Source organism: Plectrocnemia conspersa, unplaced genomic scaffold (assembly GCF_051122295.1).
Source record: "Plectrocnemia conspersa isolate PC_06_02 unplaced genomic scaffold, ASM5112229v1 ptg000002l, whole genome shotgun sequence".
Taxonomy (NCBI): domain Eukaryota; kingdom Metazoa; phylum Arthropoda; class Insecta; order Trichoptera; family Polycentropodidae; genus Plectrocnemia; species Plectrocnemia conspersa.
Genome location: NW_028277166.1, coordinates 13,558,541 through 13,574,333, shown reverse-complemented (window position 1 = coordinate 13,574,333; position 15,793 = coordinate 13,558,541). Strand labels below are relative to the sequence as shown.

General features: G+C 31.5%; 2 protein-coding genes across 3 annotated transcripts; one reads left to right on the top strand and one right to left on the bottom strand.

The window, feature by feature from the left end:
- Window positions 1-612: 612 nt before the first annotated feature.
- Window positions 613-4,952, top strand: mars (guanylate kinase-associated family member mars). 2 transcript variants are annotated; one of them, XM_088206085.1, is made up of 8 exons: window positions 613-1,330; window positions 2,930-3,069; window positions 3,159-3,323; window positions 3,389-3,551; window positions 3,617-3,831; window positions 3,895-4,408; window positions 4,476-4,607; window positions 4,672-4,952. In XM_088206085.1, exons 1-8 carry the CDS (start codon window positions 679-681, stop codon window positions 4,728-4,730), a joined length of 2,040 nt encoding a protein of 679 aa, XP_088062211.1. In that variant the 5' UTR covers window positions 613-678; the 3' UTR covers window positions 4,731-4,952. The 2 variants fall into 2 exon arrangements, with proteins under 2 accessions (XP_088062211.1, XP_088062212.1); XM_088206086.1 differs by having other exon boundaries at window positions 631-1,330; window positions 2,933-3,069.
- Rev1 (Rev1 DNA directed polymerase) lies at window positions 4,937-13,876 on the bottom strand. Its single transcript, XM_088206084.1, has 11 exons — window positions 13,762-13,876; window positions 9,944-10,070; window positions 9,644-9,883; window positions 9,229-9,588; window positions 8,943-9,155; window positions 8,638-8,885; window positions 8,298-8,572; window positions 6,363-6,532; window positions 5,624-6,289; window positions 5,201-5,565; window positions 4,937-5,140 (listed from the first exon to the last, which is right to left on the bottom strand). The coding sequence occupies exons 2-11, from the start codon at window positions 9,992-9,994 to the stop codon at window positions 4,999-5,001; spliced, it is 2,730 nt and encodes a 909-aa protein (XP_088062210.1). The 5' UTR covers window positions 9,995-10,070; window positions 13,762-13,876; the 3' UTR covers window positions 4,937-4,998.
- Between the last annotated feature and the right edge of the window lie 1,917 nt (window positions 13,877-15,793).

Sequence of the window (15,793 nt, the reverse complement as noted above, 5' to 3'; positions counted from 1 at the left end):
TAGATTCTAAAAAATAACATATAACATAATTACGTAGAAAAAATAAACAAGGATAGCTATCATATTTTTAAAACATAGTGTAATATCAAAGTACAAACAAACTGTGGAGCAATATGTGAGATGCGAAGAAAAAGTATAGACTGTTATATCGGTAGTTTTTTCGTTTATTTTACCCTGAAAGTGAGTTGGCTTAGTTTGTATTTTGCACTTGGCCTAATGAAAATTCTAAAACTATAATTAATTTTAGAACTTTTATTAGGTTAAGTTTGGGTTAGAACACAAATGGACGTTTCGTAACTGCCAAATTGAGTTTCATATATTTTAGAGCAGCATATAATTTAACTAGCGCCTATCAGTTAATTTACATTTATACATCGGATATAAATTAAAGGGACAATTATACATCGGATGTAAATATATAATGAGATGTATGTAAATGTATTTATTACACGTATGGTAAAGTTAAAATAATATAATTTTATTAGCTGAATAGTTTTTTACTGGTGAATATATATATATGATTTCATTGAAATAACATATTTAAATAAGCCAAATGCTTAATTGCCCAAGCGGAGAAAATAAAAAATATTTATGATGGCCGGAATTGACGCCGTTACGAGCTAACGTGTTAGTAGCGGTCGTTTCGTTTGAAAGTCTGCTTATGCGCCGACGCTCGCAATGATGAATTTCGCCGAATTTATGCAGAAAGCGGCCGAAGGGCCTCCTCTGCAGTTGCGCGAGTTGCCCTCGGCGTCCGTCCTGGGATCGCTGCGCCCCCCGATGACCAGGAGCTCCACCAAAGCCGCCAGAGTCGCCGAACGCGAGAAGTCCCGATCTAACGCCAGGCGAATGTGTCACGAAGAAAAGCGTCACTTCAACAACCGTTCCGACGTCGCCCCTTCTTGTCCGTACGAGCGCGCCGCCCGCAGACGCGAGCAGCTAATGGAGTGGAGGTTGCACCAGAAGGTGAAAAAGAACAGAACGGTGAAATCGAAGCCCCCGTTTAAAGTGGGCGTCGTACCCAAAGATCTGAGCTTATACAAAGAACCCGCGCAGTTACCCTCGATGAAATCGGACAAGAGAAACCAGACCATATTGAACAGCACCATTAAATCGTTCGCTTCCTTTGCGCCCTTGAATGCACAATTCAAGGCTCCTACTATCAGAAAACGTGGAGAAATTTCTAAAGAAGAGCCCTACTCCATAACCAGTCTGTCCGAAAAGTTCGAAGACGCTTGCAGCACCGCCCAAGAGACAGATTCCTCCGTGCCGATAAGTCCGTACGTCACGGTCTCCCGAGGCAAATCTAAACGTCCGTCCAAAGATCCAGGTTTAACATATTTTTATTAATAACTCTTAAAACCCAACTCTGTCTGTTTTTATGACTATTCATGAGTATTCTCAAACTTCTTTGTTACTTTTTCTGTAATTCACTCTACAGATATTTTTCTTTCAATCTAGTGCTTGGCTTGTGACTGCTTGATGTATTTCATAATAAAAAAATATATACATATATTGTCCCTGCAGCAAATGTCCTATAGCCCATTGCTTTTCAAATTTTTTTTTACAATTTCCTGTGCGACCCTTTTAAAATTTAAATTAACATACAGTCTTAAAGGCTTAGTAACCCTAAGGGGTGTGTTAAAAATTTTATTAGATTATATTACATTTTACGACAGACTATGGGCGCGATGTTTTCTCTGAGCAGTGGCGGAGAAGACCTCAGAGGTCTTGTATCAATCTCTATCAATCTCTCTGGTGCGAGGGGCCATGACGGTATGCTGGTCTCTTCGAGTGTTTGCTCGTGACTACCTTCTTCTCATCCAAGTCCAGGCTTAAGTATCCAGGGCTGCTAAGCTTGCTGACCAATCACAATCATGCAGCGATCATCCAGCCAATCGCTGTAATCGCCTCTTAGAACACCAAATAAATATACGCCTCTAGAAAGTGACATTTGCTTGATGGGATTGTGTATCTGTAACAGGAATATTTATCTTCCGAAAGGTCCTTTACAAACGTGGCTGTGTGGTCCACCACAAAGCTATTGTTAAAACCACTTCACCCTCGATTTTTTTTTAAATTAATCTTTTTAATTACTGGTTATTAATTTAAATATAAAGTAAAAAAAGTTTTTTTATTTTATATAACTTTTTTGTGTAAAAATACAGATTTAAAAATTATCAATAATTAGCAATAAACGTAAAAAAGTGATGCTGCTTTATTTTGAATCATTTCTTTTTAAAAAAAGTTTTAGCTGAATTTATTTTAAGTTGTAAGATAATAATATGTAATAACAAATTTATTATTAAGTTTAGGGTTTGGATGATTCTCGAGATTGTACGTATTATTATTAAAAAAAATTAAGAAATTGTCCAATTTTCTCAAAATAATAATTAATGCAACCACCAAATGTTCTTTATTACTGCTAAAAATAAATCACAAAGTCAAAAACTGTCTGCCCCATATATTGCATCTTACTGGCACGCTCGTGCAATCAAGCAAGAGAGAAAGAAGTAGCAAACAAACTTCCATTCCACGCGTACGTACATAAAATATGGCTCTGTAGGCACGCACAGTAAAGTATGTAAATAAATTATTTTTCAAAAATAATTATAAACGGAAGCATTTACTGCTAAAATTTGAAGGTCTACGTATTCTGAAATGACTATAATTAAAATTAATTTTAAATTAGGAACGTTATAATTCATCTAAGACCATGTAGTATAAATCATTCTAAAACTTGTGTAAACAATTCATTTTTGTCAAAAATAAAGCAAATCAATAGTCAATCTTATTCAATGGAAGTGTTACCTTTTACACTATACACTTTTTTGCGATAATTATAATACGAATTTAAATTTTAATATGCATTTGTTTATATTTCTGCTATTTGTATTTATATACTTTTTTCTTCCTTATAAAACTAAAGAAGAAGAATATGAACAATCACCCGAAAAAACTGCTCAACACTTCAGATTACAACTGGATGGAGAAATAGCTCGCTTACAAGATTTATGCGATACATGGCGTACATATAAAGAACATAATGATCTTATTGAAGATAATCAGGTCTTTTTATTATTTTTCTTAATTTTTAATTTGTTTATTATATGTTGTGCTTATTTGTTTTATTTTTTTTTTGCTTGTTAAAATACTAGGATTTAATTAATCTAGCCATCGGTCAAACACAACTGCTAATAAATAAAAAATTTGAACAATTTAGAGGTTTGATTGTTCGCTGCGAAACCAAGGAAGTGATCAACGGAGAAGGGCTCGTTACTGTGGATGATCTTCAAGGATTTTGGGATATGGTCTATATGCAGGTATAAAAAATACTTTAAATATCAAAATTTATTTATTTTCAATAAAATATATTAAAAACTTCTAGGTGAGTAATATAGACATAAAATACCAAAATTTAAGCAAATTGAAAGATAACGATTGGAAGGATGTTGATGATGCTCCTAAAATTATTAAACCTAAACTTGTCAAGAAAGCTAATCCTGTTAAGAGTGTAAAAGGATCGTCAGGACTCAAAGCCATGATTCTTGGTAATTAATAAAAATTTAATATTTTAGAATAAATAAATGTATTCTAACATAACTTTGTATTATAGCTGCACGCCTAAAATCTCAACAGCAAGATGAGCCTACTATAAAAACACCAATAAAAAGCAATCAACAAAAGGATGTGATCAGTTTTGATGGTGGATTCTTTGCAGTAGTATCTCCCATAAAAAATGTTAGCGACGATAAGCTAACAACACCCGTCAGGTCAAATATTCGCAATTCCGTTATATCTTCAGAGGCTAGAAAACATTTACCGGTTCAGGTATTTTATTAATAAATCATTGGATTTTTTAATATTTTTATGTAATAAAAAAATCTTTTACAGACCCCAGTAAATATAACTGCATTGCTAAAGGTGTCGTCTGTCGCAAAGTGTGTAGCAAACAATGTACAATTATCACCTGATATAATCGCTGATGTTATGCCAATTGATTTAAATAAAACTCCTGCGAGGAGTATATTGAAAACTCCGATCACAAACAGTACATCTAAACAGAGCAATTCGACAGTGAAGAAGAATGTTAAAATATTGTTCTCTCAAGAGTCTGATTTAGTTGCGGACGAAAAGGATTGCGAAGAGGATGTTGTTTTTGTATCGCCCATTAAATCACCTAATAGTATTCAGAAAAAGAACTTTAAGCAGCCCAAAAAGAGGGTTGGAAAGAAAGCACCCATTTTAAGTGACGAAAATGTATCTCCTCTACTATCTGAACCCGAAAAATCTGGTAGGCGTATCTCGACGAGAAGTTCTTCATTGTTTAAATCTCCCATGATAAAGATTCTCAGTTCTCCGAATGCTATAGAAAATACTGAAGATCAAGACGGACCACTTTTAAATGGTAAGGATTCTCAATAATACCAAATATTTTATGTTTGAATTTATTATACAGTATATTATTTTTATAGAATCATTCCTGGAAGTGTTTGGCATGTCATTGAAATCAACGAGAAAATCGACTAGACAGAGTGTAGCTAGAAGTTTCAACGACTGCAGAGCTTCCATAAACTTAATATCTTTCGATTCACCAGTCCGCCCAGGTATATTTAATTCAATTAATATAACTTTTACATATATCTTAAATTATTATGTAATTTCTTTCAGCGTATATGACTCGAAGTGTTATCAAAAAGTATTCTAACGTTCCAAACCAACCAGAGTGATTTTTTTACATTTACAGGATGTATATAAAGCTTTAGTATTATATAATATATAAAACATAAAGAATTTCATTATCTTTATGATTAAATCAACATTAATAATCAACTTATATAATAATTATTTCTTTTAATGGACTGATAAATGTAATGATTATTGTACAAATGTTTTTTTTATATAGATGATAATGTAATGAATATTGAATAAAGAGTTTTTTTTTAATAAAATATACAATTTATTTTAAATAAAAACAAATCACAGTTTAATATTTGATTATATATTTTCAGAACAACAAGTAAATCTATGGAAAATCGCCATCCTTTTGCCGTATACGATGAGCATACTCTCTTGTACACAGAGCACCATTGATCTGAATACTTTATGCCAATCACAATCGTTCAATTTAGATATATCCCTGAAAAATTTTTTTTTTTAATAAATGCTTTTTAATAAAAATATTTAAAATAATTCATACTTGTAGACAAAATTGATTAAGAATTGTACATCTTCAATTTTTTTCTCAGTCACTAAATTCTGTAAGTACAGATTGACTAATTTTATATCACAGTTTAATGGTCCAGGTCTAGATTGCATCCAAACGTTTATCATATTGCAAATATCTTTGCACTGCAAGTTCAATATATAATCGGGAGAGTTCTGAACTAACGATATATTTGTATTGTCATTATATTCTTGATTATTCGGTGAAATTGTTTCAATTTTATTCTTCAGTTTATTAACATATTTTTTAGGCGATTCTTTTAATTTGCAAGCTGATATGATTTCTTGTCTTATATCATCCGGCAATTCCATTAAAACATCTTCATCTAGATCACTTATCTATAATAAAACGAAATTAATAATAAATTTAATTATTAAATAATAAAAATAAACTTACATCGTATTGAGTGTTCGTTGGTTTTGAATTACTACTTTTAAAAAAATCGTTTTTGAATTCGTCTCTCAATTTCGGCACAATTTTAGAATTGTATAAATTTTTCGGAGGTCTTCCTCTGCGTCTCATTCCTAATTGTTTAATTGTTTTATTTTCAGGTTTTACAGTCTGTTCTACGATTAACTTTTCTTGTTCTTCATTAGGAACAGTTTCGTTTCCATTGTTTTTTGTATTATCGTTTTGTGTTTTCTTTGCGGTGTTATCGAAGAACTTTTGTATGCCTTTGCTCCTGTCGATGACTTTATCGTTAATGTTTTCAAGTTTAGATATTTGTATACTGACTCCTCTTATTTCTGAAGGTTCTATATTTAACTTTCGACTAATTTTCATAACCTCGACGATCATTATGTCTAAGTTGTCAGTCGCTTCGGGAATGTTTGTGGCTCTAGTGATATTATCGCATACTCCATGACCCATGAATTTTGCCGTCTCAACAGGAGCATTAGCAGCACGTACCATCAACTTCAAAGTTATCGTCTTTCCGACAACGTTGTGATGCAACATTTCAGAATGGACTTCTTGGCACACTTGCTTTAGAAACGTTTCGTACTGATCGTTATCCTCAAATCTAATACCATAATTTACATTTTTAGATATAGATTTACGCACCTAAAAATATATATTGAATTGGTAAATATATATATGTATATATATGATACTTACTATAAAAATAAATACTAACTGTTGTAAAATTCAATGATCTATCATCCTGTCCTCGGCAATATTTATACAAAAGTTGTCCAGTTTTATTTCCAAAATTTTTTTGTAGCTTTGTTAAGTTTATTGATCTGAGAGACCCGCAAGTGATATATCCGAGGCTCTTCAGTTTATATTGCATTTGATAACCAACTCCTGTTAATAAGATTAATTTTATTAAATAGGCGCGTACATGTGTCAAAATGTATCTAGAAAGTAATAAATTATAATCGTAGATTTTGAACGTTACTTCATAGAGAAGGATTTGATTATAAAATCAGTAACTGGCTTACCAAAGACATGACTTTCATTATTGTCTATGATTAATTTAAAAAATTATTTACACTAGTTCTAAGAATTTATTACAGGTTGGACAAATCACATTTCTTCTTATTTTTCTTGACAAAAGGAAATTATTTTTTGTTCATGCATTTAATAATAATGCTTAATTTATTGCGGTGACGGTGTCAGTGGACAGTCATGCACAGAATAAAAGTTCGTCCCAAGCGATACATTCTTAGATTAACCGGAATTTTAAGTACTTACCGTGAATGGCTAGAAAAACTACTTATACCAATCAAGATATAGTCAGTTAACATATTCATTTCAATAAATTCCCAGAATCCACGTACAAACTAACCGTCAACGCTGGTAGCTCTATAATGCTGTTGAAGAATTTGGATCTACCAAAACCGTGCATTTATTATTATTTATTTTCTGTAAATATTTCGCTGCAAAATGACGCGCTAACCAAATGGAGTAACAATTATTAACACCTTCCAGTAAGTGGTTATACCTGCACTACACTCTCTGGAAGTTGTCCGAACCGAAGTTACAACTGAAGTCGGCCGAGATCTACGACTTCGAGTAAGCGACCACACTGTCGTAAATTTCATATGCCGTCCAGACGGCAGCCGTGAATGACGTCCGGACGGCGGCTTCTGTCACGTACAGCCCGCGTATTTGCACGCAATCGAAAAATGTGCCAAATAATCGCAATTTTTAAATTGTAATATTTACCGATCTAGGAAAATACATAAGGATATTCGAAACGATTTTTTTAACAAAATCAAGTACCACTATTTATTTTTTAATTATTTAATTTCATATGAAAAAAAATATAATAACTATATCTGTTAGAAGAATATACTATCAAAAATATAATTAATCCCTTTTGGTGCCCTAAAATATTCAAAGTTGTCAGTAAGAGTCTGTTGAAGTCCCCGATAAGCATGTGGTATTATAACTTGACCACGTGACCACGATGCAGCGCTCGACATGCGTATTAACCATAGGACGCCTACGCGCATACTGAAATTGAAGCGAGTTACTCGTTCTATCTCAGTTTGCGAAACACCATATCATTATCTCTCTCACTCTCATCACTTAACACGCGAGAGAGCGAAAGGGGAAGTATCTCACTGCTCGCGCTCGAAAGAGCAGCTCCGACTTCGGACTCTTTGACTCCGGTCCTTTTGCCGACAATGTTCGGAAGCGCTCGAAGCTGGCCAAGTCGACTGAATTACCCCCACTTTACCTCCCGTTCTCAGTAACCTCAGACAACTTCTGAGAGATTTTAGAGCGGACAGAACCGAACTCGACCGAAGTAACCCACTATATTCTCCGTCCTTGGCCAACCTTGGCCAACTTCCAGAGAGTGTAGTGCAGGCATTAGACACCAGACTGAAATCAGTCTGTAAATTAGTGACACCTTAATAATTATAAACTAATATCACAGTTTCGATAGATGCACAACCTAGCTAGATTTTATTTTAGACTCAATAGAAATTGAAAAACACTAGGGTTCATACGAAATTTGAACCCAAATCTTTTAGGTATTAGTCACTGACTACCACTGGTCAATCATGCTGGTACTTGTGGGATGAATGCTTTTCTCGTGGTCAATTTTATGTAATATTACCTGGTAAATCACTAAGTGGTATATCTTCAAAATACACTTCAGCATCTTCGTTCAACAAATGATATTGACCATCAGGTTTGGCTTTCTTGGTAGCCATCCGTGCTTGCAATCTATTTTCACCGAATCCCACAGAACAGGGACAATCGGTTTTCTTCCTTATCTCATCCCTTAACAAGCTCGAAAATTCCATTGGCGTTAAACCAACGACTTTCAACAACTCGGTGCAGTCCACGTACATTTCATCGCATGAAACTGCCTCAATATCTAAAGTATACCTAAACATACCAATTACACAATAATAATAGAAATTTGACTTATAATTATAATAGAAAATACATACTGAGCAACTGTATCATAAAGTGTATAAGCGACTTCTTTATATCCATCAAAATCGTAAGGAATAGTTTTTAAATCTGGACACAAATTTAAAGCAGGTCCCATAAACATTCCATTACGTAAACCTTTAGCTCTAGCTTCATATGAACATGATGCAATCTCGCTCATGGAACTGAACTTATCTTCTTTTGATAATTGATCAACTTTAGTATTGAGCTCTATTTTATCAGAGGTGGTCATCTTTAAATTTCTCTGGAAGTATAAGAAAAATTATTTTTCTTAACATTAAATATAAATAAAATTATTTACCATTCGTTTCTCTTTATATAGATCAAACTCTAATTTCCTATCTACGCCTTTCGTATTCTGCCTTTCGGGATTTCCTGTATTCTTAGCATGAGTCACAGCGACTGGCTGTCCTCTCAAATGAGGATGTTTACGTAATCCAACTGATACGAAAAAGCAATCCATGTCTATGTGCATAATGGCTTTGGAGTCGTCTTGAAGATAACTTTTATTACTCTGTAATTATTTTGAAACAATAGTATGTATACAAAATGACTTTAATTAAAATAACTGTGTATTAAACGCTTACGTGTTTTTTTAGATTATCTCTTAACGGAAAAGCAAAATCACTACTGTTCCTTAACTCGTTCACGTAATCTTTAAAAGCAGTGCCCATTTGTGATATATGATGAAGTCTAGAATTATTGTAGAACTCTGATAAAAATTTTGGATCAACTGCACTACGGATCTTAACGTTTGTATTTTTATCTTTATTTTCAATATCGTTTTCTATCAAAGTTGTTGAGTTATTTTTAAAATTAATCCTCGGTTGAGTCTTTGACGTATTACTGTATAAAATGTAATTTTTATAATCCAATAATAATCCCGATTGTATACTGTCGCTGATCCATTCCGGTTTGATTATTTTAGTCGAAGGTAAATTTTTAACCTAAAGTGGTATATTATGATGAGTATATAAAAACAAATTAATTAATATGTAATACCTTTGTATCTGGTAAGTTTGATGCGATAATAAACGAAGTCTTCTGCGGCCTAAAATAATGATGATATATTCCGCCATGCTCGGACATTAGACATTTTAATTGATCTGCTGAAGGCTTTGTATAGCCATTTACGAATATCGATATGCCTTTGAAAATGTCGCTCACTTTATTTTCTTCGTTTAACGCTTTATCGATGAATTGATCGTCTAGTTTTGTAATTTTTGCATTCATGTAACCGTTCTATAAATTAATTTGAGTTTAAAAGAAAGTAAAATTCATTAAAAATTCTGTAAATATTACCCATTGCTCAAATCCATTCTCTGGAAATCGCTCCTCTCGCTTCCTCCTCATTTTTTATAATTGCGTATTTTGCATATACAAAGAGCCGGTAACTAACCTACAAATTGGATGACAGCTGTCAAAGTAACTGTAAAAAGCAATTTAGGTCTAAATACGGCATATAATGAGTATGTTTTTAAATAAATACATATCTTATATATAATTGTTCTTATAAATAATTTATTTAGTTAAAATATTTATAAATGACTATTCAAATTTTAATTAAAAATTAACAGGCCCGAGGATACATAAATTCTAAAAGGGAAAAAATATTTTTCATGCGTTGTTAGGAGTTGATGCAAAATCATGTTAATCGTATTTTTGTATTCATAAATGCTTAGCTATATTAGCTATAACTCTAGAATCAGAACTGTACTTAGAAAATGTTGCGTCCGGGACAAAGCGTATGAATGTCTCTCACCCCCTTCTTTTTTATTCTTCCGTTGTAAATTAGATTATCAGATAATAAGATAAGGCAATTAGACATAATGAATAGCTATAAAGTAAGTATTAACAACCAAACTGAAAGTCTGGGAATCAGTGACATCTATTTTATTTATTATAAATTATTTTGTGTATTATAATAGCACATTTTTATAAATAAAACTTTGAGTCGCTGCTTGGGCACGAACCCGCAACTTCAGGGCTACTAGTTTGAGGCGTTACGGGCTGTGCTATTCCGACTTTAAATCTTATATATGTATAAATTACTATTCCTCCCCTCCCCTTCACCTAAATGCATTAAGTTTGCCTTTAATATTATCAACGCTTTAATTATCATAAAGTTATTTTGGTTTTTTAGATTTCACGTATAATTCAGTTGCTATTATTATATTTAAAAATAACTTTTAATTGTATTTTTTCTATTCCAATTGCAATCAAACTATCAACGCAGCTAATAAGTAATATTTTTTATTTGTATATATTATATTATGTTGTGAAACACATCCGTGTCAAACTTTTCTTTGGATCACAAAAACTTATCACAGAACAAGTTCATGTAGCTAATAATAAATTAGATTTAAAATTTAATTCAAATTAAATTATTGGGAATTTTGTTTAGCTAATTTTATTATTTAAACTTAAATTTTAATAAATGTAAGCTTACAGGTGCTATGTATAATTTTATAAATTATACATAGCATCTATAAGTTTAAGTTTTCATTTTAAAAAAAAGAAAGAAAAACCACTATTTTATTTTATTAAATACAGAATGATCTTATTAGAGTTTTTTTATATGGGTAACACTGTAAATCAGACAGCTGTCAATAATCACGCTTGTTCAAAGTGGCAAATGTTAGTTTGAAACAATACATTTACGAAATGGATCGCTTAACTCGCTTTACCTCTCTGTGTATGTTAATAAACAAAATTACCGCATATGAAGCCAGGAAAATCTTCATGTGGTTCACGAGAGACATGATAGAGAGACAATTTCGGATTGTCGGATTGTAACAGTCAATGGTGAGCGCTATAGACGCATGATAACCGGTTATTTTTGGCATAAAATCGAAGATATTGACGTGGAAGACACGTGGTTCCAAGAAGACGGAGCAACTTGCCACACATCGAGTGAAACGTTGTATGTTTTGCTTGAAAGTTCCCAGATCGCATTATTTTACGATTGCTGACGTCATCTAGCAGCTAAGATCATGCCGTTGGATTTTTTTGTGTAGTTATGCTAAGATCGTGTCTACGCTGATAAACCCGATCATTACAGCACCTAAAAACCAACATCCGTCAAGATATACCCGAGATTCCACCCGAAATGTACAAAACAGTCATCGACAGGATCGGTTGCTTCAATAGGTTCAGAGGCGGAAATTTAATTATTATTATTTTTAATATTTAATGAAATGTATCAAATGTTCGATTAAAAAATCTGAAAATATCCTAAAACTTATGGGTTTTATTTAAAAAAAAGTTAAGAAACTGAAGTTGGATCACCTTCACAAGAAACAATAAAATGGGGATTCTGGCGAGTATATTAAATGATATATGAATAAATAAGCATGTTCAAAAGTAAAATGCGTACGGAATTTGGTTTTATTTACATGTATTAAATATAAAAGACAAGGTAAGAATATGTTACTGATAATACCGTAGTTTTAAAATTTTATATATTTAAAAATTGCCCTGTATTTTTAAAATTATAATAAAATATGGAGATAATGATTGAAATGTAAAAAATATATGTAATAAGTACATGTCATTTTATAAATGATCATTTTGTTGATTTTTTAATAATAAAACTTTAGATAATTTCAAAACTCAATATGTAATGGAAATTTATTAAATTACAAATATTGTATTTTATTAAAAAATCTTTTTATGAACAGCGTGCATAATATATAATATTATTATCATATTTTTGGTAAAATAGTATTTTATATATTGAAAATTTTCCACAGTAATATAACAGGCGTTAGCCGGGTAAACACAATCAAGCACTACTAAATAAGTAGTTAGACAACAGTATTTTAATAATTATAAATCATTATACCGATTATAGTCAATATCATTAGACTAATAGCTCAATTTTATTTCAGTTATTCATCACGAAGGAAAATTTAATCTATGATGATCGATCGGAATTATAATAATTACTAATTCTGATCTCCCAGATATGTATAGGTATCGAACCCAGGTCTTCTAAGTATTATTATAGGTCACCGACATACCATTAGTTTATAGATTTTCACTCTGTGGTGTCATTTTTGATAGTAAAAAAACATATACCAATTACAATATAATCTTGCTTTAAATTTCACTGTTAACATATTTTTCATTTGCTGGTTTTAGATATATTATTTTTTTAAGCAACGCAGCAAGTGAAAAAAAAACGAAAGCTGACAAAAATATCAATGCATATAAGGGGTTAAAAACTTTTAATATATAGAAAATGAAAAAAAAATACTACCATGATCTGTAAATCTATTTGCAAATAAAATAATACATATATTAATATCTTCTACATATGTATATGTTATGTAGAAAATATTGATTAAATCTATGAGAGTAATGTACTGTCTGATTTTATAAAATACAACAATAAAAATCACGTATCATAATCGATTGGGTATATTGTAAACAGTCTCGTTTTTTAATAAACACTACATACATATTTCGAATTTGCCTTATTATTTTTAGACGGTATAATGTATTTTAATTATTTTAGATATGTGTAATAAATATTCTACATGTGTGTAATAAATATAGAAAACTATCGGTGAATTTATACTTATTTTATATACCTTCCGTTGAATTAAAAATACCAGTTTTAAAATAATAGCTCTTTTTAGATTTTCTGAGATACATACTAATAAAATATAAAATTATACCATCAACTAAAATGAGATATAATTTATTAGCATTACTCGAAAAATTTCATCATCAAGCATGATTCATACAAGAATTTTATCAGATAATCTTTTAGTATAAATAGCGCTAGAAAATACTTAATTTCCCTCAAATTTTCCTGAAATTCTATTTTAGATATATTTATTACGAGAAATCTGACGGCTGAGATCGCCCAATGATCATTCAGTAGGCGTGGTCACCTTACTGATCGCTTTGTGATTGGACGGATAGAATAATCCAGAGCATCTCCAATTGTGTTTTGATTTTAAAGATCAAAACTAATAATGCTAATATAATATAATGCAAATTGAAATATATAATGCTTTTGATATAACTATCACTATATTGTATTTTAGATTTCGAAAAATATATAATAAATTATCTTTAGATTATATTTACTTCTAAATATTACTACTTACGTTAGCACATTAAATAGTTGCGATTCTTGCAAATAAAAAATACCTGCAGCACCTTTATTTTATATGAATAATTATAACAAGCTGGATGGAATGGTAACTTTGTTTATTGTCGATATTTTATTAATACAGATATTATATATGTAATTAGTGATGTGTTTATATTTTTAAAATGTCAACTTATTTTTTTATCATTTTTCGATTCGACTCACTAATATTTATCACTTTTCACTTGTAAATCGAAATGTAATTTATATTGGCAATGTTTCACGCGAAGTAAACTATCCACTGCACATGAACAGCCAACAGTACGCAAGGTAGAACGAACTAAATTATATTTTAGAAGATACGTGTATACTTATTTATCCAATGCAAAAGCTAACGTGATCCTATCGAAAAATATCGACGTCTCTTTCTTCACTTCAATTATAGTATGTGAGAGAAGGAAATGGTAGTTGGTACTCACTATCCAACGGTTTTTGCTAACGTGCTTATGGGCGTTTGATTTTCGGAAGATCTTCAGAGGCTTTCAACTTTTAATGCAAATTTTCATATACTTGTATTGTAACTAAATATAATATGTTTTCTCTATAAATGATAACTTTTCTCTCCGACGTGAAAAAAATGCTATTAAAACTAAATATTATTTACAAACGTAATTCAAATGCAAATATATGAGAGCAAAGTAAGCACTTTTCTGGCGCTTTAGTTTATTTCCAAATATACCATTTTGAATATTATGTCTAAAATTCTAAATCTAAATAATCAATATTTGCGATCATACATATAATACCACATTAAAAAAATTTCGATTCGCATCTGTAGAGCAATACCGACCATATGTAACAGTGCAACATAAATTTGGAGCTGTGACAGTAAATATTTGCAATTTTACGCATAATTAATTTTTCTAAATCACTATGCTGTATACATATAAATAGATATATAATATTTTATTTTTAAATACAAATCACAGGCTTCCCAAATGCGCTAGAATGGCCATTAAACAAAAATATTTAATGTTTCATAAACATACATAATACATTAACTCAATCATACGCTCTTATACATACATATACACACTCTTTAACAAATTAATTATTCTTAAAGATTCACAAGTAATGTTAAATATGGAAAAATAAAATTAATTGTGCCACCTAAAATAGATGAGCACAACCCCGCTATTTTTTCCAGCTCCTCGTAGCCATCGCACGAAAACATTCTTATGTTTGGCAAGCTCATTGAAAAGCTAGATGGCTCGTGCATGAGAATCGTTCTCAAGAGCTGACGTCATAGTCGCGACGGTGAAGAATAAGGGCAGCGATCGTGACTCTTTAGGGAACTCTACGCTTGCAGCTGAAAGTCGTCGAACATTGACTGTTTGTCGGTACCATCTTTTAGCAACTTTAAAATGTGCTTCATTGAGAAAACTCTACGCCAAGAATGCAGCGAATTGTATTGCAATACTTCTAGAAAAAAGGCATTTGGATACAAATACGGATACGACCCGTACTTTAAGAATCTCTCGAACAACAAGGAGTAAAAGCAGAAAGAGCAGAAAGCCCAGATTATATCCCTGTTGTACACCAGAATGAGGGAAATTCACAAGTAACGCAAAAAGCTAACAATGCCGTTCAAAAAACCGAAGTTGCTTACCCCAACCGAAGAAGAATCTGTTGACAAAGTTTTTGAAAAATCTGTTGAAAAACTTTTTGAACAAGAGGTACTAACTTTTTACCTCTGGCTGTGGAACGACGCGGATGAAAAACGTGACAGTGATTGTGGATTGTAAAGAATTATATGAACGAACTCTAAAATTCTTGCCCCAAAAACTTCTAAACCACTTATTTGTTATAAGTATATATTACACATGAACTATCGATGGATTATTATAGAAAATAATAAAAAAAGTCAGAGACTATTTATATGTTACGGTTCACCTAAAATGCTACTTATCACTCAATCCCAATATAAAATGGTTTAGAAATATTACTTTACTTTGTATCTGTACTTCCAATTTTATGCCGCCCGGGGC

Bases quoted from the DNA above. Each gene is read 5' to 3' on its own strand.
- mars (XM_088206085.1), top strand. From the start codon at position 679: ATGATGAATTTCGCCGAATTTATGCAGAAAGCGGCCGAAGGGCCTCCT. The intron at 3,070-3,158 runs GTCTTTTTATTA...TTAAAATACTAG, and splicing joins ATCTTATTGAAGATAATCAG to GATTTAATTAATCTAGCCAT. The intron at 4,608-4,671 runs GTATATTTAATT...AATTTCTTTCAG, and splicing joins CGATTCACCAGTCCGCCCAG to CGTATATGACTCGAAGTGTT.
- Rev1 (XM_088206084.1), bottom strand. From the start codon at position 9,994: ATGAGGAGGAAGCGAGAGGAGCGATTTCCAGAGAATGGATTTGAGCAA. The intron at 6,533-8,297 runs GTAATATTACAT...TCTTATTAACAG, and splicing joins ACCACTTAGTGATTTACCAG to GAGTTGGTTATCAAATGCAA. The intron at 6,290-6,362 runs GTTAGTATTTAT...ATATATTTTTAG, and splicing joins GATCATTGAATTTTACAACA to GTGCGTAAATCTATATCTAA.